At 37.0% G+C, this 12,949-nt stretch overlaps 1 protein-coding gene across 7 annotated transcripts in view; it reads left to right on the top strand.

Moving 5' to 3' along the window:
* The window catches only part of ATP2B2 (ATPase plasma membrane Ca2+ transporting 2), a gene marked incomplete at its 5' end in the record, with an annotated part of 164,422 nt that overhangs the window by 70,546 nt on the left and 80,927 nt on the right, over positions 1 to 12,949 (top strand). For 6 of the 7 annotated variants that reach the window (XM_080350820.1, XM_080350823.1, XM_080350822.1 and 3 more), the window contains 3 exons: positions 1,110 to 1,367; positions 2,306 to 2,431; positions 9,297 to 9,422. In XM_080350820.1, the coding sequence (XP_080206946.1) occupies positions 1,110 to 1,367; positions 2,306 to 2,431; positions 9,297 to 9,422 (510 nt within the window). Of the gene's footprint in view, positions 1 to 1,109; positions 1,368 to 2,305; positions 2,432 to 9,296; positions 9,423 to 11,233; positions 11,267 to 12,687; positions 12,748 to 12,949 lie in introns of all 7 variants that reach the window. The other variant, XM_080350817.1, reaches the window with a different exon arrangement.

Below are 12,949 nucleotides of genomic sequence, written 5' to 3'. Positions count from 1 at the left end.
CTTGTGAGAAACAGCAGGAACGTATGGGAGGTATGCTGTTAAGAGTCGGATATTCACGATACTTAATTCTAAATCATATGTAATGAAAAATGAATAGTGAATTTTTGTCTTATATTTGCCAAAACAGAATTACTTGTACTAGGAAACTAATTAATCCAAACAAAGCAAGAGTGAGTCTTCTGATTTGGAAAAGGAATTGCAAATCTAACAGACTAATGAAGACCATTAAGGTAAAACAGCACAAAGTTCATTAGTCCTTCCTGAAAGTAATGTTCTGCTGAAGGAAGAAACTGAAGATGCAGTTTGTCAGTTGCATTTGCAACTGGTTTTAAGAAGCTTAAGGTACTGAACTTACAAAAAAATGTCTTTCTTGGGTGCTATACAAATGGTTTCTTTAGCAAGCTTCTTGTACTGTAGATAAAGGTTCACGTGGGTCATCAGTCCAAGGACATCCCGCTAGGAAAGCCTCTTCTGTTGGGAATGTGCTTGGTCTTTCAGTCAGGTTAAGTCTAAATTTAAACTACAGAGAACACTGGTAAAAACTCCACTTATTTTAATTTTCTTCTGTTCACTTAGTGAATGTTCACTCTCATCTTTCTTTCTTTGACTTTTGGTGATTTTGTTAGTGTTCATATGCAAGAGTAATTACTCAGCTGGTTAATTAATTATGATGCTTCTGTTACAGGGAAGTCTTTGTAATTTAAAAATAGAAATCAAATTGCTTGTTAATTCCCTCTAGTGACAGATGACAAATATACCAAAATTAAACTTTAGTCATAGATGGAAGCAACATGGTTGCTAAAGTCCCTGGTACCTGGATAAGTTGCAAAAGTGATGTCAAATGTCTGTCTAGTTCAGTTCTCCATGAAGAATGGAAAGATTCCTCGTCTGCTTTGGTCACTTTGGTGACGAAGCTCCGTTGTTCAGCCTGACTTTTCTTTATTTCTACTTCTCTCTCTTGTGCCATGTTTCATTTAGCAGACAGTACTTTGAAGAGCAAGTCTATTCCTTAACCTTGTTGTGATTTCACAGCAGGTTTTTCTTCTTGCAATAAACATGATAAACCTGATCTTCGCTTGACTGAACGCTGCTTAACGTTGTCTTTGCAGGCTGTGGTACTGCAACAGGAGGAGCTGAAGATGAAGGTGAGGCTGAAGCCGGCTGGATTGAAGGTGCTGCCATCCTGCTCTCCGTTATCTGTGTTGTACTTGTCACTGCCTTCAACGACTGGAGCAAGGAGAAGCAGTTCCGTGGGCTTCAAAGTCGTATTGAGCAGGAACAGAAATTTACTGTTGTCCGCGGTGGACAGGTTATCCAGATCCCAGTGGCAGAGATAGTAGTTGGTGACATTGCACAGGTGAAATATGGTAAGTCTTGTCAACCAGATGACAACTTTTCTGAACTTTGTTCTCCTTTCCCTTTCTAGTAGAACAGACTCACTTCACTGGAAGTGATTTAAAAGACAGAGAATTATGTGCTGTCATTATTGTCCATGGTAAGACAACAATTTGGCTGTTAGGGCAAAAGGAAGACCGAAGATACTTGCTATAAAATTGCACTAGGTAATTAGTTTTATTTCTGTAATCTTCAATTCCTTTCACTGACAAAGACAAGAACTGTTCATACCAAGGTATGAATCCTCTTTCATGGAGGTTACACCACTTGGAGATTTTGGTTTCTGTCCAGTTAGGAATAAGAGGAAATACTTTTAAATGCTCTGTGAAAGGGAATTGTACCTCGATGCTCACCCAACCTGGGCTGCTCCAGACCCATGGATCCTGTACATCCCCCCAGATCAGGTGCTTCTAGCAGGTGGATGCTATATAATGATGTGCCATATAGAACGCCTTGTACTCCAGTGAACAGGAAGAACTTTGCAGGAACTCCATGTTTTCTGCATTTGAACTGGTAAATTCCAGCAAAACGCCTGTTCTATCAGCCATCGGGTCTCTCCTGGACTTAGCTAAGGGCTCCTGAGAGGGGAAGGGGAAAGGGAAAGGGCAGCTCGACTCCCCCTGCCCAATCTCAGTGATTGTTATGTTCATCATAAGTTCAATGTGATGCATTCTGATTCTGGGGTAGCATTAGGCAAAAAATATTTGCGATCTCAAGACCCTTCCCTATAGGATTGCAATCATATCACTGATACGGACTGATGTGGTAGTAGTTATTTCATCTTTGCTTTCATTCTACATTTAAATGTAATTATTGTTAATCGTGATTTTATAATACAAATCACTATGTAATTATAAAAGCAATCTTACTAACCCACTGTGTTATTCCATTACCATGTTCTTACTGAAAGGTGACCTTCTGCCTGCTGATGGGATATTTATTCAAGGAAATGATCTTAAAATTGACGAAAGTTCTTTAACTGGAGAGTCAGACCAAGTCCGCAAATCTGTTGACAAAGACCCAATGCTACTGTCAGGTAAATCTGCTTGAATTCTTGCTGAGTTATCTTTTCTACACTGCTCTGCTCATCTTTGGGTTTGGTTTGCAGTGCCATCAGGTTTTGGTAGCCTAGATAAAACTGATCTCTTGCACACACACACACACACACACAGACACACACACACACTGGCCTTGTCTGTCATACAAAAGGCATGCTACTGTTTTTTTATTATTAACAATTATTTCTGGTCATCAGTTTATAAAGTGCAAAAGTAATTAAACATTTTCAGAGGAAAAGGAAAGTATCACTTAGGGAAATTATTGTTTCAATTCATTGTGTGCTAGTTTTAATTTAGCCATTAAATTTCAAAGCCTTTTAAAGTCTCTTTAAACACTTCCTTTATGTATATACTAGATACAAGAGAAAAACAATGTGCTTCAATGGAAATGGATATACTAAAATATTGTGGGCTTGACTTCTGTGGTAAATTCAAGTTATTTGTCATATTTGTATTTTGTAATTTAACTCTATAGAGTAAATCAGTTAAACAGAATGTGGTTTCTTAATTCTAATTAAGATAGTTTCTAAATAGCTTGGTTGTCAGTATACTCCAGCTGGGACATGATCGTAAAATAACAGCCTCCTGATCTCATAATGATCATCAAAAACCTGAAACAGTCATTTTCAAATACATTGAAACTTTTTATTCACGGCAAGGATTCTCTTTGCTGTGCGGTTGCACAGCCAGCCAAACTCATCCCAACTGGCACAGCGATGTTGCAGTGCAGCAGGTGGGTGCACGTTGGGCAGAAATCCTGCCCGTCCTGCCTCGCTGAGCTCCTGCTGCCCAAGCAACACCTCTTGGGAGAGGCTTTTGTTCAGTAGGGACAAGCAAGGATGTGACAATTTTTATTGAATTAACAGTGCAAATCCTTTCCAAATTTTTAATCAGACAGTTAGTTCACTGGCTATGCAATTATGATTGCTAATTATGTAAATTATGGGACTGTGGTCTGGTAAAAACCCATCAAATTTCAGTCAAAAGGTGGCTGCATTAACTTAAGATGAAGAAGGTGCCAATGTTATTTGTGGAGTTGCCATTCCCATGGACTTCAAGTTACAACAGATCACATTAATTAATGTTAACTTTAGCAAGCTTCAGGTATCTTTCTGCCTGAAACTGTGTATTAAATTTTTCTTTATTCAAATGATACAAAAATTTCTTTCACTTCTGAGAATAAAGCAGCAAAACAAATTTCATTTGGTCTTAAAAAAATACCCTAATTCTAGTTTTTGTTAAAAAGTTGTTGCTGCAGTGGCCCTGCCCAAGTGTATTGCTTTTCTGTTCCTGTTGTAAAAGCCCAAGTTTTTCCAAGTTATAAATGTCTGAAAAATGCGGTTGCACGTGTCCAGTAGAGGCTCAGAAAGATCAGTGGAGATGCTGCCAGTTCCAAAGGCTGCATTTGTGCAGAGAGATTACAATGAAGAGCTCAGTGTTTGCAGGCAGCGCACACACAGAAATTCTGAATAGCGGGGATGTTGCTGCTTTTGGATTCTCGCTGTCCCTCTGGCTTCTTGATACATGCTGTAGGGTAACTTCATTGTTCTGACTTCAGTGAGTAGTGTAGGAAGCTGCTGACTGTCATTTTTGCTAGATTTACAATAATCTGACTTATCCTAGGAGTGCAGATATTTAGGCTTAACTTGATTGTAGTTTAAGAATTCTCTTGGTGGTGGTTTCCAGTGGGAAAACAAGGAGGCCGCAGTGATATTTTGAGGAAGGGTGGCTCACTGGTGCTGTTCCAAATGAAATTTGTAACCCAGTGTTATCCTTGATAATATTTGTGTGGGGTTTTTTTCATTTATTTTTCCTAGCTGATACTTGTACTATTTTGTAAATACAACTTCATAACTGGCATAAAATTTCCATTTTAAAGAGTTTTAATAGTGATCTTTTCTTATAGAAACTTCATAATGAAGTATCAGACTTCTATCAATTAAAATATCCTCTTGTTGAATTCTAGAGCTTTTCTGATGATGAACTTTCCACAGATTCATGTACTCTCACATATTCCTAGACTGGATTAGATAGTTTTGAATATCCATAGATTTCACTGGTAGCTGAGAAGAATGTGAAGGTATCGCCCTGAAAGGCACAGTGGGCAGAGAGCGGGGAAGCAGTCCAGTTAGGGGAAAAGAAGTTTTTCTCTTGCTTCCTGAAACTCAAATTTATTTGCTATAAGGAGAGAAATTTGGCTTCACGGTTTTATTGCAGAGTTAAGTAAAGTTTATACTCTTTATTTTTCTTACTATGTAATCTCTCTTGTGATTACAAAGAAGGTGAAGAATTAATATATTTTAGCAGGCACTGCAGACACCTTTGTTTCATACTTATAATGAAGAACATGTTTTATTCGTGCCGTGTTAGAAAATCCCTGAACTGTATTTGCTCAGGAGCAGAGTTGATGGTTTGAGATTCTATCATGCCAAATACTGCCTCCTTCCATAGATACAGGGCAAGGTTTCATCCCAGTGATGCAGGAGCTGTTGTGCCCTCTGGAAACTGTTAGTCCAAAAACTTGGGAACCACCACGTCTTTCAGGGTGGGTTTGACCTGGGTTAAAAACCAAGGTCTTGTTAGATGTTAGCCTAGACCTGTATTTGTATAAAACTTGTTTAAAGAAGAAAAACCCAAATGAACTTTCCACAAAACCAACAGACAGACCTTAAATTTTCGTCTTATCTTTGCACCTGAAGTTATCTTCAGGTTACGTTATCTCCAGGAAGGCTTTTGGAATTTATACAATATTGTCAGGATGTTACTTGCTGCTGTTCTCCCTTAATCATCTGTTGGAAATTAAAACAGTCCTTACTTGACAGAGGAATAACTGAAAAGAGGTAGCGTTTGAATTGCAGCCACAGTTTGCTTTGTGCTTCTAAATCTGGTGAAAGATAAACACCCCAAATCAGGAAGTATTTTCACCACTGGCACCCAAAACAACGTTTTTAATATTCAATTACTTTCAATGACATATTTAAACTAAATGAGTTTCTGTGCTTAATGTCCTGTTTAATCATCCAGATAGTCATTTACCTACTTGAGAAGCAATTCGAAGAGTACAAGTGCTGACTAAACCAGATGGTTCATTTCCATCTGTATATAGCACATTTGGTACCACCTAGGAGGGCAGAAATGGAAATACAACTCTGATAGACCTGAAACCAAAAGCAGCAGCTTCTCTCCTATAGTTCCACTATACTCTGTCTAAAACATTTTCCTTCTTTTAGATCACTGGCATCAAACTCATTTTCACGGGGGGCCACATCAGTCTTGCAGTTGCCTTCAAAGGGCTGAACGTAATTTTAGGACTGTATAAATGTAGGAGTAGTTTTAGATCATTACCAGCGATTTGCATGTATACTCTAGCATAAGCCGTTGCATCAAAAGTCATCAGCATAAATGGGATGGTGAAATGGTGATGTTAGATTTCTTGGTAACGAGCACGGGTATGTGATGAAGACAGCTTGGGTAACCAGACTGGTATGATTGGAGCTGACGTGCCCTTTAAGTTTTGTATAGTTCAAGTTCGGAGAAATCCGTGATTCCTAAATACAGAAGTTCTGAATAGAAATCGGGTCTCTATTTTGGGGTAGCACATGATTGCAAAAAATACCGAATGAGGCTTACTGTTTAAAACTCCTTTTCCAGGTATTTAGATTAGTTTGATTAAGGTATGAAAGAGTTATGTAGAGGAGCTCACCTCATGTAGTTGCCACTTAAGTGAGGCAGAACATTATTCTAACCTAACATTTACAAATGCATGTTTGAAACACAGAAAACTCAGCTCTTTCAAGAACAACTAGACAAAAGTGATCTCTTGGTCATGGTGCTTTGTTAGGTATTGGAAATAAAAAGCTTGATTAACGAATCAGGTCAGTTATTGCCTGGAGAAAAATAGTTCTGTCTTAATTCCCTGCCAGAAAATATTCCAAGCTAGGCTGCTAGCAGAGCGGGAATTAGCAAAATAAGTTCAAATGTTCCAAATTATTTGGATATGTTGAAATTGCTTATAGATGAGGGTTTCTTTTTTTCTGCAAAACAGTTTTTTTGATCATAGAGGACACTCTCATGGGTTCTGACTTTGTTATTAACTGCACTTTCCTCTCAGGAATTGCAGTGACTAAGCCAGTTGTTTGGATGGGCAGATAGAGCATTTGTGTTCACCACAGGTTTGCTGAAGTAGCCAAACAGTGTAAAACCCACAAACTGGCATTCTCTGGTTTTCTTTTCTTGTTTTTCAGCCCTATTTCCAATCTGTTTCACCTGTACTGTTATTAGATTTGGGGGTTTTTGAGCAGTCCCATGTTTAGTTGCATTTTTTGTCTGAAAAGTATATGTTTTAATAGGTTCCTTATCTGTCTCATCTTTTTATCACTTTTCTTACTAAACTGGACTTCTTCCTTTTCTATCTTGGAATAATCACCATCTATCAACTTGAAATTAAATACTCAGCATGTGGAAAAATGTGCTTTACTAATATTGAAAAAAAATAGTCTTGAGAGGGAAATAAGTCATTAGAATTGTTCAATATGAAGTTGGAATACACACTTAGTGTACAGATCAAGTGAAAAACATGGATTCCTTGCAGAATTCCATTTATATAACAAAAGCTGACAGAAGTCATAGAGCCCGTTTCTTTATTCAAGCTAATATAATTACAATAGTGTTTAAATGGTGGTGTTGCCAGAGTTGGGCGGAGGGGGATCCACTCTTTAGTTTAGCTTAGATGCTATAGAATTTTTCCCATAGTGCTAGTAGAACAGAATTTGATGATAGTTTAGTACCTCCTCTAAAACATGCTTCTTTATGCACCCTAACAGTTCAGAATGATGTTTTACAAAGACTAATGTTAAGAAAAGGTTCAAAAGACGTGTTAGGTTAAGACATTTTTGCCTTTTCCAGGTGTGCAGAGGTAAGCTTGAAATTTGGTGGGTGCAGGTTTTCTTAATCAAGCTGCCTTTAAGATATAGGTGTTCCTGCCATTTTCTGGAGGATATTTCTACCCACCTTTGTAGTCCAACACAGAAGACAATTCCTTCAAAACAGAAGACAGGAATACTAAAAGCAAGTTCTTAATTAAAATGTATTTTGAATGGTGTTAGATCTTAAAGGAGGTTCCTCGAAATTTCCGAGTTACGTTTCAAACATTTTCTATTTTGTCTGAACCAGTACAGCCAAAGCTATTCTGGTTTGTCAAGATCTTGAATGTAACTTGGGTTTTGTTGTTTGGGTGCCAGTCCTGATTTGTATGTTTGTGGTGTTTTGCTCTGTCATATGAAAGCAAGCAAATGAATTCTACAGGAATCCAACGTTATCTCAAAAAGCCGCAGGAACGGTGCTCAATGCACCAAGCAGCTCTGCTGCCTTTTTTAATATATTGGACCTCTATATGGCTTATTTCTGCTAAAACTTTTGTAGTGTTCTGAGGAGATATTTATGCTCTCAAATTAAGCTCAGTGTTGACTGATGTTCGCTCTCTTCTGTGGTTCTGTTTTCCTTTTTAGGACATGAGAGATTTTGATTATTTAGAGAAAGATATTTTGATTATAAATAGTTTGATTGCTTAGTATGTTCTAGGACAGCAACTGGATGAGCAGTAATAAGAAAATGGGATTTTTTAAAAAATAGGTTGTGTGAATATATATATATAAAATATGTATATTTTTAAGGACACGGGTCTGTACCTCTTTCCCTTTTTTGGCTTTTGAGATAACTCAATGTAATGCAGATATGTAGATGGAGTTTTAAAATATGAAATGGGAATTAATGATGGCAGTGGCTAAACAATAGGGCCAGCCAGTTGAGAATAAGCATACCTGAATTTATACTTCATTAGCTACAGAGTTGTTTAGGACAAGTTGGTTAATGATTCTGCCTAATTCATGCTGTTACACAGGATCATAGAATCCTCTGTTATACATTTTTCCAAAATGTAGATCAGAATGCTTTTGGTCATTTCTAGGAATTTCTATTTCTTTGTGTTCCACAACTCATAACAAAAGGTTTCTAAGAGCCTCTGATCTGAACATTTTAACCTAATGTTTGATTCAATGTAGGAATAAGAGTTGTAAATAAAAAATTTCTAGACAATAAAGCATGGGATATTTCTCAAAAGGAATTTACTTAATTTAGTGATATAATTACCTAGTTAAACAAATTATCCTTCTCAGAAAAACTTAATGTACATTTTAATTTGTTTTAGAGTAATAGAAATCTCTGTATATACTAAATTAGTTTTCAGGTGCAGGTCAGATTCTTCTTGCTATTTGGGAATCTCCTGATTAAATTAAACATCCCCTCGCAGATTTTTCTCTGTATTGATTTTTCAAGTTTGAAGATGTGAAATTGTTTTAAAAAATATTTTCTCTGTGCTTGTAAATCAACCATAACTGAGAAAGATGAGAGAAATTGCACACATATTTTCACTTTATTTACATAACAGTATTCCACCTACAGTCAGTGTCATCTTGACTAGAGTCACGCAGGAATGTTTGAAGAACTCTGGAAAGTACCTTCACACAGTTAATTCTTCTTGTACCTTTGAAAACAAACTAGTATCTTCCAAGAATAGGTGAACTTGGTTAGTGACAACATCGCTTCTATAAAGGGAATCTGATGTGTGTGGTTAATGGATGTGCAGTCTGAGATCTGCAATTAAGCCTCCATTCTTGGTTGATGATAATATACAATAGGTGTTATTTTTGATATGTAATTATATTGGCTTCGACATAGATTCTTAAAGTTTAACAAATCTCTCACAGTAAAAGTGTTGCATAAAATATTTAGTGGTTATTCTTTACTTTTCTTCAGCTATGCATAACTTACATTGCACGTTTTCAGGTACCCATGTGATGGAAGGCTCTGGACGAATGCTTGTCACGGCTGTGGGGGTGAATTCTCAGACAGGCATCATCTTCACTCTGCTGGGTGCTGGAGGAGAAGAAGAAGAAAAGAAAGATAAGAAAGGTAAATTTCACAACACATACGGAGGCTCTGAGGAAAGCTCTTGGGCTTCGTGTAGCCAGAGCTCTCTTCGACTCTCGACAAATAAAGACAATTTTGAAAACTTGCTTTTTTGTATACATTTTTGTCATTACATGTCACACAGAAAAACAGCAAGAGCTGTTAACCAATAAATACATTGGATAACAAGATGTTTTTCCAGTGTGAAACTGCAGACACTCAGTACATAATTAAATGCAAGGGAATTCATGGGCATACTGCCATTGCCGTGTCTTCTTCACATAAATCCATACTCACCTAAAATTTGTATAGTTTTGCTCTTGTGCATTTACATAGATGTAATTTTTTTTTTTTCAGGAAAAAAAAAACAAAAAACAAAAAACAAAACAAAAAAACCCAAACCAAAACAAAAAACCAACTTGGCCATGGAAATAGCATCTTTCTTTGAGCTTCAAAAATAAAATACAGATAAGATGTGGCTTTTTGCTCTCCTAGTTGTTTAATGTCACTGACTGATTTCAGAGCCATTTGAATTTCTTAAGGTGTAAAGGTCAAACTAAGAATAGTAAAAGAAAGCAGTAAATGTTAAGAGAGTTTAACTTTGATGTTCTCTGTCAGGTAAAGAAATCAAGAAGTCTCTTTAGACTTTTCACCTTATTGTAGTGTGATGTCACAGCAATTGCTAGTTCATGGGTTGCACACTAAGCAGAAACATGATTTAATGTGTGTCCTCTCCAGTTTTTGTTCATACAGTCTTGTAAATTGTTCGAGTCTACTTTCACAATTTTGTTCCAAGCTTGTTCTAAAAATATTTACTTTTCAGACATAATGAAGGACTAATTAATACGGCATTTTAGAGGTTCCCCTCTTGTTAGTGTTTTTCACTATTAATAAAGAAGAGCAGTTAAAGCTTTAGGGAACATTTTACTTAGTGTCTGTCAGGCAGTCTGATTCCAACATTTTTCATTTGAAGCTACAGATAGGAAGCCCAAATTCAAATAGTTTTCATGACCTACATTTCAATTTCTGACCAAGTTCAGCAAGTGGTTGCACCTGACTCCATGTTTCTCTGAGGAAACCCCTTGTAACTTGATGAAAGGCTTTATGAAATGTTTTATGTCTACACAGAAAAGCACACTAATTCCTAGGCATAGTAAGTTCTAGGAACATTAAAAGGAGAAAGACCAAAACTTCCTAAAGTAAAACTCTTTCATGTCAGACTAGTTTTGGACAATATCTTAGAGTCCATTCTTGCTGCCATTAAGAGTCATAGACACAGACCTTTCAAGATCTGGCGGCATCTGTTTGGCAGCGTCTCAGGATATTGTAGGTGATAAGGAACCTCAGTACCTGTTGGAGAGCGACAGCTGTCTGTCCCGAGGGCCCTTATTTAACTGGGTTGGCCTTCTCTACGTGATTTTGCCCAGGACACTGGTGATTGTCTCATGTTCCATTGCGGATTGCCTTGGAAGACAGGGAAAGAAAATCTGAGATAGCAAAGTAACGCACTGCACTGTGGTCATCATGCACTCCCCAGAGACAGCGATTCTTACAGAGGTGTGCAAGAACTCTTCTTGCACACTAAATCTGAGCGGATATACCTACAAGGGCAAGAAAATTCCTTCATGATTTCTAATGTTGCTGAGGAGTCCTGGGCAGAGCTGGTGGCAGATTGAGGGCCAAACACAAATAATGTACTCTTATACATAAACCTGCAGTTCTCTGAAATGCTGCCAGTCAGAAATGTTTGTTTCAGTCTTATGTGGGTGTATGCTCTTATCGTTCATTAACATTTTGTAAAAATCATCATACAGGTGTGAAACAGGAGGATGGACATCAGCTTCCAGGTAGAGTAAGAATTGTACCACATCAAATGAAAGGACGAGGCTTTTAGCCAGCAAGCTTTGGTGCGAATCAGGGTTGAACTAATGATTGAAATAATTGTCTTTGAATCAGTCTGGTTAAATTAAAAACTAATTTCAAATCAACAGGATTGTTCGTGGCAAGCATTTAAGTGTGCACGCATTGTTGGTGTTGCAAATCTTAATGTTAAGCTTGAATAATCAGTTGTTCTCCAGAAGTAAATTACAGCATATTAAATGTTGGAAAGCATGATTTGCTGTTAGCGGTTCATGCTGTGCTGGTTAGTGTGGGTATCCAAATGGAATAAAAAATAAGCATTAGTAACCAAAACAGTTTAAGTTATTACCATCACAGTGATGAAATTTGCAATTGAAATTTTCATGAATGTAGTTGCAGAGGGTGTGTTTTTAAATCCTGCATGCTTTTTGCTTTCTTCTCCCAATTTAGCATTAGTAAATAAAACAAGACCCCTTTTCTTGAATAAGAAACCAGTTAGCGTGAAACAGTCGCTATGGGTCAGGTACTGAAGAGTCTCGACCAGGAGTCATTATAGGAGTTCTGTTCACTATCATGAACAATTAACCAGCAGAAACAAAACTTATTTCATCTCTTATCTGTGGAGACTAATTTGCTGAACTCTAGTATAGAAAGACTTCATAAAATAATAAAACCTTTGAGGTTTTCAGCTTCCTGTTAGGGAAAGACTGCTTGACCAATTTCTCTAATATGCAGATAGCTGCTGAAAACCAAACCAGAATATTGTTTTCTGATACTGCTTTCATTTTGACACAAAGCAGGCTATTATATGAAGTCTGTTATTTGGATTTTAAAGACCTCATTCTTCTCAATATACTTTATTTGCCAAGGTTCTATATTTCTTCTACATTTCCACATCAATATTGATAAGCTGAATGTTTGTACTGAGATCACTGTGCAAATCAACTAGGTAATGGCAGGAAATAGACTGAACCTACGTTAGACTGAGCTGTAGCGGCAATAATACATAATCATATTTCAACCATTTAAATATTTGCATAACAGTTTCATTAAAGTAAAAAAAACAATACACATAAAAGGACCAAAGCAGCATACATAGTACTGTGTAGAGTCAGTTCTCGCCAGGTCTGTTAACTTTGTTAAATGTCTTTCATGTTTATTTATTTTTTTATTATTATTTAGTGTAATTTTTTGCCTTCGTAACACCTTTGTAATGACATTTTGCTTTTCAAAGTTATGTTAATTTATTTAAAACAGATTGATTTGGGGGAAACCTTATTCCCTAAATGTTTTTTGTTTTGTCATGTGCATTTGTTCATGTTATTATTATTTATTGTTTAATTTTTATTTTTTTTTATCCATTATTGCTCAGTAGATTCTTCCCATCCCTCCTCCCACCCTCCTTCAGCTACAGATGGTGCAGCAGGTGCAAATGCCACCGATAATGCAAATGCCAGCTTAGTCAATGGTACGTCAAGAACACCCAGCTTGTTTTGTTTGATAGATTTCTCTCCTGACTCTCCGAGATTCCCTCTTGTGTTCTGAACTGCACAGGTGGTGTGTGTGCATGTGATTACCCTCTGAGAGATCCTACTCCAGAAACTGCATAGTAGCTTATAAGCGATGCCACAAAGATGCTGTGACTTACTTTATTCACGCAGAATTAAGCA

Source organism: Nesoenas mayeri (assembly GCF_963082525.1).
Source record: "Nesoenas mayeri genome assembly, chromosome: 10".
NCBI lineage: Eukaryota > Metazoa > Chordata > Aves > Columbiformes > Columbidae > Nesoenas > Nesoenas mayeri.
The sequence above is the reverse complement of the archived record's forward strand: the minus strand, read 5'-3'. Positions and strand labels throughout refer to the sequence as shown.